The 11,021-nt window shown below is 42.1% G+C and overlaps 1 protein-coding gene across 1 annotated transcript in view; it reads left to right on the top strand.

The window, feature by feature from the left end:
- The first annotated feature begins 450 nt into the window (after nt 1-450).
- Nucleotides 451-11,021, top strand: part of trip11 (thyroid hormone receptor interactor 11) — a 34,634-nt gene continuing 24,063 nt past the window's right edge. The window contains 6 exon segments of the mRNA XM_007908529.2: nt 451-759; nt 7,386-7,462; nt 7,707-7,817; nt 8,738-8,989; nt 9,589-9,657; nt 10,266-10,428. Coding sequence (XP_007906720.2) covers nt 621-759; nt 7,386-7,462; nt 7,707-7,817; nt 8,738-8,989; nt 9,589-9,657; nt 10,266-10,428 — 811 coding nt within the window. The 5' untranslated portion in view covers nt 451-620.

The following is an 11,021-nucleotide window of genomic DNA, read 5'->3' as shown; positions in this document are numbered from 1 at the left end:
GTTGGGCTACTTTTGGGCGGGCGTTAGGGGTGACGGGGCTCCAGCTCTGTCGCTCCCCCTCTCTCTCAATATTGGGCTACTTTTGGGCTCGTGTCCGGGGTGACTTTGGGCTACAAACCAACCGCCCGGCGCTCGAGACGCTGACGGACGCCGACAATATGGCGGCCGTTGAGGTGGCAACGACGGGGGAGGCCGCGACCGAGTAGCAGCGCGAACCCGCCCCAACCCGAATAACCCCCACCCCCCCCACGGCACCCGACACCCACACCGACTTTCTGGAACTAACCGGTCCGACCACCGACGTCAGGAAACCGCGGTCATTCGCCGCCTCGAATGGGGACTTGAGGCCTTGTTGGTCTGACAGCCACAGGCCTCGGACTTTCCTCACACCTCAACCCCGGCCGCAGCTGCACTGCTTCCCACTCCGCTTGTGGTCAGCTCCCGGGGGGGGGAGGGAGGAGGAGGGCTCGTTGGAAAATATTTATATATATATATATTGAGGGGGGCCGTTAGTGTCTGTTTATTATAATTTCCTTTTGTGGCTTCCCTTCCCTCTCCCCTCTCCCCAAACTCACTGCCAACTCTCCCCCATCCCCCACTGCCATCACTCACTAACCACCATGGCCTCCTGGTTTGGGGGCATCGGCTCTGGCCTGGGACAGTCCCTGGGTCAGGTCGGGGGAAGCCTGTCTTCCTTCACTGGTCAGCTGTCGAGCTTCACCAAAGACATCCTTGCAGAAGGCACCGAGGAGGTGGCAGGTAATGATCTATATTATATAATAACAGTAATCCTCGCATTTGATGTAGCGCCATATCAGAGACATCTCAAAGCCCTTCACAGAATATACTGTAAAGTGAATTGACTGTGTATTTTGTGGGTGAAACAATAATAACTAATCCTTGCATTCGATATAACACGTCGTCATTGTTCTCGAAGTTTTAAAGTCTTCACAGGATTTGACCGTAAAGTGCAGTGACTTTGTACTTATAGGTGAAATGCAGCAGCCAGTTTGTGCACAGCACTGTCCCCACAAACAGCCGTGAAGTGAACGGCCAATTTTATCAGGATATTGTTGGCCAGGAAACTGGGAGAGAGAAACTCCCTTTGCTTTTTTGAGTTGCGCTGTGGGATTCTAACAACCATAGGATCTGAAGAGGCAGAAGGGACCTCTGACAATACAGCACCTCCCCCCCCCCCCCCCAGCTCTGTATTGGAGTATTGTCTTAGGCAGTGATTTGCATCAATTTAACATCTAAAGTCTTTGTAGTGGGACATGTGTACAGTACAACAGTTTATGACTCAGTTTGTAGTGCTCCCAACTCCAGGTCAGAAGTTTGTGGCTGAAACGCCAATGCAGTGTTGGGGGAACTTTGTGTTATCAGAGATGCCCTCTCAGGTGAGATGTTGAACGAAGGTCCTGTTAGATGGACTGTAATAATCCCACAGCATCATTTGGAAAGATCCAGTGCTGGGATTCATTCAACTTATTATTTTTTGCTGTTTCTCCTCCCCAGTTGTGCACAATCTACATTTGAGATGCTGGGAAGTATGCATTTGTGGAGACATTTTTAAGAAGAAGGTTCTTTATATTGACTGCCTTCTTTTGTATCTGCACATTAGAATACATTAAAATATACAGCACAGAAACATGCCATTCGGCCCAACTGGTCTATGCTGGAGTTTATGCTCCATATAGCCTCCTTCTGCCCTTCCTCAACTAAGCCTTCAAGCATAACCTTCTAATCACATATAAGATATCTTGATGTAAAGATTGGGTGTAGAAAAGAGGTGCTTAACACGTGATGCCTTCGACAAACAGACCCTTCTGCAAACCACAAACTTAAAAAATCAACTGCACAGGTTTGGATGCTGTGAAACCCACCTTGCAATACAAACAATTTGGTAACCTGAAACAATACAGTATTGCAGAAATTCAGAAATGGTTTTACAATCTAAATAAAGGAACAGTTTCTGTTCAGTGGATCCACATGCTGAGCTCAGCATAATGTGTAACTTCTTTGCTACACATTGGTGTATGGAATGGAATAATTTGAATCAAATTTGAATCAAATGCAGTGTTTTACGGCATTGAATTCCTGTTGAAAGCAATCATTTTAGTTTGTGAAAAAGTGTGTAGTTTCCCAGTGATCCACAGTGAGTTTTTCCTTAAGCTACTTTTGGTGGTGCACTTTCCAGCAAATGTGGAATTCCAGTAACTGGTAGCTCAGTTTAGCAGCTGCTCCAGACCAGCTGGGTGAGAGCAGCACTTATGCTATACCCCAGTGCTCAATCTGTAGTGCACCACAAAGTTTTAGCAGAATAAAACATTTCATAGGTGTATGTGTGTAGACCCTGAATAGTTCATCTCTTCCACTTTGGTCTACCAGCCTGCATTCATGGTTCACGTTCACACTTGAATGGTGTTCTCTTGGACAAAGTATCGAGGATAACAGAAACCCGTGGACAGATTTTCACTTCAGACTGCCAAACTGGGACCCGATATCACAACATTTCAGTTTCCACACTTCTGCAAAGATTTTGTATGGAAATTTAAAATATTAGGTTAAGCAGGAAAATTGTCAATTTTCTGCTAGTAATTTCATGCTTTAACCGTGTTGACTGCAGTTCAACTTGAGTATCACAATGTTAATGACACTGCAGGTCAGGATCACACCGCAGCCTGTGATATAATTGATTTCTACGCCTAATTTCATGCGGTTTACATAAGTAGTAACCCAACGGGAATACAATAACTAATACAAGGATGCAAAGGGATTATAAGATGTGAAAGGAACACCTGCTTTTGCTATGTTTAATTGAGGTCAAATGATACAGCATTTCATTTTTTGAAAGGACTGTAAAATAGATGTTCCTCTAACTGTAGCTTTGTCAAAAATAACATTTGCTCTTGGCAGATGCTGTGATTATTGTGCAATAAGTAGCTTGAGGCCACTTTCCACTGCCACACAAAAAAAAAGTTGGTGCAGTTCTAGTTTTTGTGCTATGAAATAGCTCAAACTTGAATAATAGTAGTAGTAATAATAATTCTAATGTTTTGGTGTAGCGCCTTTCACTTTCAGAGGACATCTCAAAAGCTTCACAGGATTTACTGTAAAGTGTGTAGAGACTATTTTGATAGTCTTACCACGTTTGGTACCTATATCACTGCATCACCGTTTATTTTGATATAAAACTGCTGTGTTTTATTCCACACCATTTAAAATCTTTTATGGTAAAGTTATTTGGTTCTATAGTAGAACCTTGACCTTCTACCAATTTCAGTTATCTATTGGGGAAGGGGACTTATTTTAGTGTTTATGGTCGGGTGTACTGCAATTTGTGCCTTTTAGTATACAGTACCTGATGCCACGTCTCGTGCTTTGTCGCTTTCCCTTCTGTAAACACTAGACCTTGGCATTCAAGCTTTGTGTCTTAGTGTCCGTACGTTATCGATAAGCCTATTGTGATGATCTTGTATCAAATGTACCTGAGTTAGAGCCTCTGGTGGGAGCGACAACTGGACCTGAGGTTCAGCGAGGAGCTGAGCTGTGTTATGATTGTGCCCTGTAGCTACAATAATATTGTGATGCTTGAGGTACTGCGTGAATACAAACACATATGCAGTCAACATGGTTACATGGCTGAAATTACAAGCCTTGAGTTGACAATTTTCCTGCTTAACCTAATATTTCAAACAAATCATTGAAATTCAGAATCAAAGGTGTTGAAAGCAAAGTGAAAATGTCTCTGCATCTGTGGACCATGTAAACAGTGAGATGTGATTGAGAGAGGATCGTTGAAAAATGGAACAGCTGTGTTCTATTTCTAGTTGTCTTAATTATTTTTGAGTTTAAGGGTAGTAATATGATTTCTCTAAAATCATATTACCATATAGATAGGTGCAGAAAATCAATGGTGCATGATGAAAATTGTATGCCAAGAATCCATTGACCTTCTAGGTAAATTTATATTCTTACTGTCTTTCAAGAAAAATGTGCTGTCTGTCTTCCTGATGGTGTTTTCTGTAGCTGTTGGAATTCACAGGTCTGCTACTGAAAAGACTTACTTTGGTGATAAGCTCTGCGAGGCGCTGCCCAGTGTGAAGGGCACTATATAAATGCAAATGCAAGTTGGGTTGATGTAGGTGGCTGCTGTTGTCAAGGTGTTTCGATTCCGAGCACTCCAACATGGGTTGAAAAAGTTCAGTGCATGTCCCAGACGGGGTAGGTCAAGGTTGTTTCTAGTGAACCTGTGCAGGGGATTTGAAGTTTGAAGATAATTACAAAGCGACTATGCTGACTTGATAAGAAGATCACTGGGACAAGACAGCCCTGCTATCAGCAAACTCTTCATTCCGTATTACCTGAGCTGCCAAGTCTTGACATGATTCAGTGCTGGGTTGACATTGTTAGAAAATCCAAATAAGAGACTCTCGCTCGAATGGATTATATTGGTTCTTTAATACTCAGAATCCCAATCCACTCGGTTAATTGCCCGCAGGCACGGCCATCGTCCCAACTCTCTACTACGATCGTACCGGACAAATAATTTCTGCGAGTACCATGGCCCCTGTCCCAACTATCTACTAGTTACGGTCATACCGGACTCATAAACACGTCAACTGCCGAGTGTATTAATTCAGAGTATCCTGCCGAATCCCAAATTGTTAGAAAGTAAAATCAGCCAAATCTGTAAGGAAATAACCTAATTCCTTTAACCAGATATCTGACTGTTTTATTATTATTCGTTCGTTATTTCCCAATATCCCGATGGGTCAGACCAAAGGCCGATACAATCAACAGATCTTATAACAGAACAATACCACCATAGATATCTCGAGTTCAACACTGTGTCGTTACAGCACACAAGTTTGATTCTTCATGCTTTCAGTCTTCTTGCTTACAGCTTTCAATCTTCTATCTGATATGTTCAGTCTTAGTGTTTCCAGCTCTCAGTCTTCCATCTCCCGTACCCTTGCCTCCGCAGCCCGCGATGGCCCCATCTCCCGTACGCTTGTCTCCGCAGCCCGCGATGGCCCCATCTCCCGTACGCTTGTCTCCGCGACCCGGGACGGCCCCGTTCACAAAGTTATCGGAACTCTTATACCGATGTTCATCCAATCATGGTGCGGACATTAGATCACCTGCTGAAATCAGGCTGCGCACACATACACATTGTCCTTAAGACCACTGTTATCTGATCTAATTGTCTAAGATGGAGGATTGATCAGTTTAGGGCTGTATCTGGTGCTCATTATTTTCTGGTGTGGGATCATTAGTACATTCCTTTTAAGTGACTGGTTATCTCTTATCAGTATCCCGGGATGGTACCAAGGTCCTCTAGTTTAAGCAACTTGCCCGTTAGCTGCTATTCTTGAGGGTTGCCTTCTGTCGTTTGCAGACCCTCTCAGAATCTAGCGACTTATTGCTCAGTCGAGATCCTGTGTCGACTGGTACCTCGGACCGTTACCTCTGTGGCTTGTTGTCATTTACTGATAAGAGGTGACCCCCTGCCCTTTTCCAAAGCTGTCCTGTTATTCTTTCAAAAACAGAGAAAACCAGATGTGTCCTATCCCATGACTGTCAGTCCAGTTGCACTTAACTTAAAAGTTAACCCATTCACAACATCTATTATGATTCTAGCAGTATACCAAAAGTGTATATTCTAACAACATGTTTGTATTTCTGGCTTATTATTGGTTCCAGATGAAAACCAGTGAGTTGCTGGTAATTGGTTTTGCTTTTGACAGCAACAACACATTACATTTGTATAGCATCTTTCACATGGGAGGACGTCCCAAGTAACCTTAATAATACAACCATAGAAAGTTTATAGCATAGACAGAGGCCATTTGACTCATTATTTTCGTGCCGATGCTAGCTCCCTCGCCTGACCCATCTACTCTAATTTAATTCCCTGCTCTTTCCCCATACCCTTAAATATATATTTTTGAAGTATTTATGAAAATGATGCGTATGGTGTTTGAATTGCAGCTGAATGGTAGTCTTGTCCTGAGAAAGGCCCAGGGCTTTCCTTGTTTAGATTCTCGAATCTATATTCGTGTACAAGATGTGCACAGTGTTATAAGAACATAAGAATTTGCTTGGCAAAAGAAGACCAAGGTCCATCTAGTTCATTTTCCACCATCTTGGCATTCACTTGACATTTTGTGTCCCAAACTATATACTGTATCCCAAGATATTAACAGAAATCTATCTAATTTGTTCTTTAAACAAACAACATTTTCTGCTATTTTCTATTTTGTGTGTATGTAATATATATGGTAATATTCTTTTCTTATGTATGAAAAGTGTAGACGTGCCACACAGATTGTGTCTATTAAGATGTCTGGAATCTGGTGGTAGATTTGTCCATGTAAACTTTGAGGTTAAGCTTAACCAGATAAAGCGATGTGGCATGTAAAGGTGCAGAAGTCACTTTGAAAACTTGTTGAATTAGCTCTGGAGAATGTGACTTACAGCAATACTCAGATAACCAAGATAATTGAAGTTACGAATGAGGAAAGTTCAAAAGTGATGCAAGTAGCTTGTGATTTGTCTTCCACGTGAGCAATGATGCTGGCAGCTCACCTCCTCGAATGAGGTCATGTATCTGATGGGTGTGAATCATTTCTGTAACCTTTGAAAGAGAGATAGGTGAAATTTCCTTAAATTATTTTGGCAGCATTAAATGAGGTTCCTAACCGTTCTTTAGTGTTTCTCAGACACCAAGGATAATAATAATAATCCTTGCATTTGATATAGCGCTTTTCACGTCTTCTAGACATCCCAAAGCGCTTCACAGAATATACTTTAAAGTGAATTGACTGTATATTTGTGGGCAAACGCGGCAGCCAATTGCGCACAGCAATGTCCCACAAGCAGTCGTGGATTGAATTTATTATTTTTTTTGTTTTTTGGAGGGGTTATTATTAGGATGTGCACTAGCTACAGATGATAAAATGGACAGGCAAGCTGCTTCTACTTATTCTGCTGGGAATGTCGTAAATTACAGTATTTGGCCACTCCTCCACTATAGATGAGACTGGGAATTTAACTCCCTGTGAGCCTGTGGTTCATTGTACTATTGTGCCAGGTATTGGTGTCCAAGGAAGCATTTTCAGGTTGTACCTTGCATACTGGAAAAGGTTATCCATATTTGGCACTTTTTGGTGACATTGTTCTAATAAACAAATCTTTCCAAAGCAATTTCTGTGTGAGTCATAAATTAAATGCAAGTTCATGTTTACGTGGAACTGGATGCTTTAGTGGAAACCTGCTCATATCAGTCAGGCCTGCATTGGGTTCCAGACTGACCATAATACGTTTGTTAAGATTACTTAATTAAATCAGAATCTCATGGTCCCTTCCTGGTTTAATTCCAGATGCTGCCAGTGAATTGCACGTGACTAATTCCAGACTGAGGGAGGTTGAAGCAGCTTACACAGCACAAAAGTCTGAGGTTGGTGTGAAAACACTTCATGTTGAAATTGTTTTTCTCAACTGAAACTTTCAAAAGGTGAAGACAGTTGAAACCACTGCATTATAACATGGTTGTCCTGTAGTTTCCTTTTTATTTCCATAGCACCAGAGAAAGTCATTTGACATAATAGTTTTATAGGTGGAGGAAAAGTCCTCCTTATAAGATGTAATTGTTTTGCAAAAGTTTTCGTGAAGCTTAATTTTTCCCCTTTCTTCCCCTTCAGTATGAGCGATTGAGGAAACTTTATTCAGATTCAGAGGAGAAAGAGGCTGCAGCAGAGCTCCAGATAAAGCACCTGTCTTCAGAGTACAGAAACCAGCTACAGCAGAAAGACGTGGGCAGAATTGTTTTGTGTTCTTTCTCCTTTTGTTCATTACCTCAAACCTCTTACGTGCCTCCCCTTCCCATTCTGGGTTGAAATCCATTGTTGGTTCCATAAATGTAATGTAAAGGGTTTCATCATGTATTCTACATTGTTTCTGCGAGCTAATGTGAAAAAGTCTGAACTTCCTGTTTCTAGTCCTTTGCTATCCTCCAGTATTAAGTGCATCCACCACACGCCGATTGCTAAAACTAATGTTTTTTTGTGTGTTTATAGTGGGGTTTATTGTTATAAATGTACAACAAAAGAATCCTAGGTTTAGTCTTCTGCTCATGATAGTCATTACTAGGGTAGGATGGTGAAGTTTTATCATTTCATATACAGTATTTTTGTATCTCTACTTCGAAGATTAAAACAAAATAATATGAGAAACCAAAATGTTCCTCGTAATGCAAATTATAATAATGTCAAATCTCCCTGTATAGATATTAGTTGAACTAAAAACATATTAGTTGAACTTCGTAAAATCCTGTGAAGTCGGTTGACATGACTCAATGACAGAATAAGGAGCTACGTTAAATGCTGAATGCTCGGGTTATTATTTCTTCCTGTTGATATTTATAGATGTAATTCTAGGATTCACCACTAAAAGTACCCACAGTACACTACTGTAGTGTGTGTGTGTGTGTGTCACCCAGTGGTATAACCTTACCTTGTCATACATACAATCTTACATACAAGTTTGACTTTTATACCAAGGTTAGTCAGCATGTACCTAACGAATGTGTGTTCTACTTATCTGCTGCAGTTATGTTAGCTAACTATAAACCAGAAAAGTTTCCAGTGGGAAGCAGTTATCAAATGCTGTATCATTCCTAATGGCATTTCAGCTCATTGTTGAGTTGAATTAGTTATTGATTATTTTTTTTAAGGTGGAGATAAGCCATCTGAAAGCCAGACAGAATGCCTTGCGAGACCAAGTGCAGAAGCTGCAGACTGCTGCCCAGCCAACTGGCTTCACTTCGACAGCCTCCACGTCCTTTCTGCCTGTTGACGTGTCCACTTTCCACGGGGATACCATGGATTTTGGAGATGTTATCGGGTGCCAGCAAGAGATCAACAGACTTTCCAATGAGGTCTCCAGGCTGGAGGCTGATGCGTCCCATTGGCGACTGCTGGCTGAGGTCAGTGTTTGTTAGACGCATGATCAGCAATGATGAATCTCGTATTGAAAGATCTAAACCTTGCAGAACTATACTGTGACTATGGTAAACAGTGATGCTGACTGCTCTGAATTCTGTGGGTTTCCCCACACTTCTTCCCCCCTCCCCAAATGCTGACACAATGCAGTATCTTTGTGGTGGTGGGTGACTTGGGTTCAGACTTGCGTTACTGGATCAACAGTGTTGGTCTTGCGCTTAACATGGCCTATCCCTGTTCTCTTATCATTCTTTGTGGGAAAGTGCTGAGCTGAGAACTGGCAATCAGGATGGGTGAAGGGGGGGAAGAGAGGAGGGGAGGAGGAGTTTTTGTCTAGGCAATAGTTCTGTATCTCCTCCCAGCCGAGAGTGGAATCGGCAGAGGCCTAGGAGCAAGTCTGAGGCCCTGCCTTGTTACTGTTGGTGTCTGGTCTGGAGAAATAGGAGAGTTTAACCTCTGTATAAGTAGATTTGGATCACTCACTGCTGTGTAAAACACGAGTTCCAGACTTATCTGGACCACAGGGCTGTCACTTTAAGCAATAAATAAGAGGAATGCAATCATGAAAATGAAATCTTTTTAGTCCTCCAAAGGTCAAGGCACAGTCGGCTCAGACGAGAATGAACTCTACAAATTACAAAAGGCTATCAAGGTGAGAACTTTGTGTTTCAACCGAATCATTTTCCTCCTGTTGCAGTTTATGGGACACTTAGTTGCTGAGAGTGAGCTGCCTTTCAGGAGATGTCTTTAAGAAACCTATAGTTGAATCTGTGTGTAAAGTGTATGTGGCTTTGTTAATTCAATGAAGCTATTGATATTAATAATTAATGTTTGATCAGAATATAGTAAGGAACAAATGCCTTTGTCTCTGAGCCAGCCTGGGTGGTGCATTACAGATTATCTTTTACTTCAGATGTTCCTGTCTTCCATAGGAAACAGCTGCTGTAGACAAGCAGGAATCTCTCCATCAGGACCGCTTTTATTAAAAAGAACACTATGGGTTACAATCCAAACTCTCTTATTTTGCGTTTTGCTTAATTGGGACTATTCCCGGGGAGTATTGAGTCTGGCAGGGTAGTGAATCTGAATTACCAGTGAAAACCACCAATCATCTTTTCAACTCTAGCAATGTCATCAGCATCAGTCGCTACAACAACGTCGTCTGCATCCAATTTGCCCTTTCCATAAAACATTTGGAGTTTTAGGCCTAATGGCACAGCCCTGATGATGTTGGTTGATCAACGTTACCTTTTGTTGCAGGAGTTAAAGCAGCAGCTCAGTCAGGAGATTGACGAGCATCAGCACGAGCTATCTGCTTTGCAGGATGCACATCGGCAGAAACTCGGCGAACTCACACGCCGACATAGAGGGGAGCTTGAGGAATATGAGGAGCGGATTGAGGAGCTGGAGCAGCAAGTACAAGGTGAGGAAAACCTTATGTGATGGTGGGTCCCTTTAAAGATTGGAAACTGGGGGTGGGGGGGCTGCATGTGGGGAAACATTTAACCCATTCGTGGTGGCTTAAACCAGTTGTTTGCAAAATGTAGAGTGAAGAGGAGACCTCGACATGCAGGGAAATGGTGAAAAAACTGTTCAAATCGTTATGCTGAAATTAGTCACCTTACGCTTCTCTGGTATTGTAAATTGAAGATCATTCTGAAATGTCTCAATCACCAAGATCACAAGAGACGAGTGTTTATTTACACAGATATCCATAGCACAACCAACGTGGGACGTCCTCCCAACGTGAAAGGCGCTATACAAATGTAATCTTGTTGTTGTAATGACAGTATGCAAGAAGCTGTCACAACTCATCAAAAGCAGATTCTGACATTTGCCCTGCAGTTATATGAAAATCTTGTGAGTTGATTTGTTTAGAAATGCGTAAGTAATAAAATGATCAGAACTGGCTGCACCTGCAAACTGCTTTATTGAATTAGTCTCCAATTGAGAGCCTTGAGCTCCCGCAATGCTGTAGGATTTGAGTGTGGTTGGTTAGTTGTGCCAACCATGGTA

The sequence above is a fragment of the Callorhinchus milii genome, unplaced genomic scaffold (assembly GCF_018977255.1).
Source record: "Callorhinchus milii isolate IMCB2004 unplaced genomic scaffold, IMCB_Cmil_1.0 Scaffold9, whole genome shotgun sequence".
Lineage (NCBI taxonomy): Eukaryota > Metazoa > Chordata > Chondrichthyes > Chimaeriformes > Callorhinchidae > Callorhinchus > Callorhinchus milii.
Note: the sequence above shows the minus strand (reverse complement) of the source record. Positions and strands in the feature narration are given on the sequence as shown.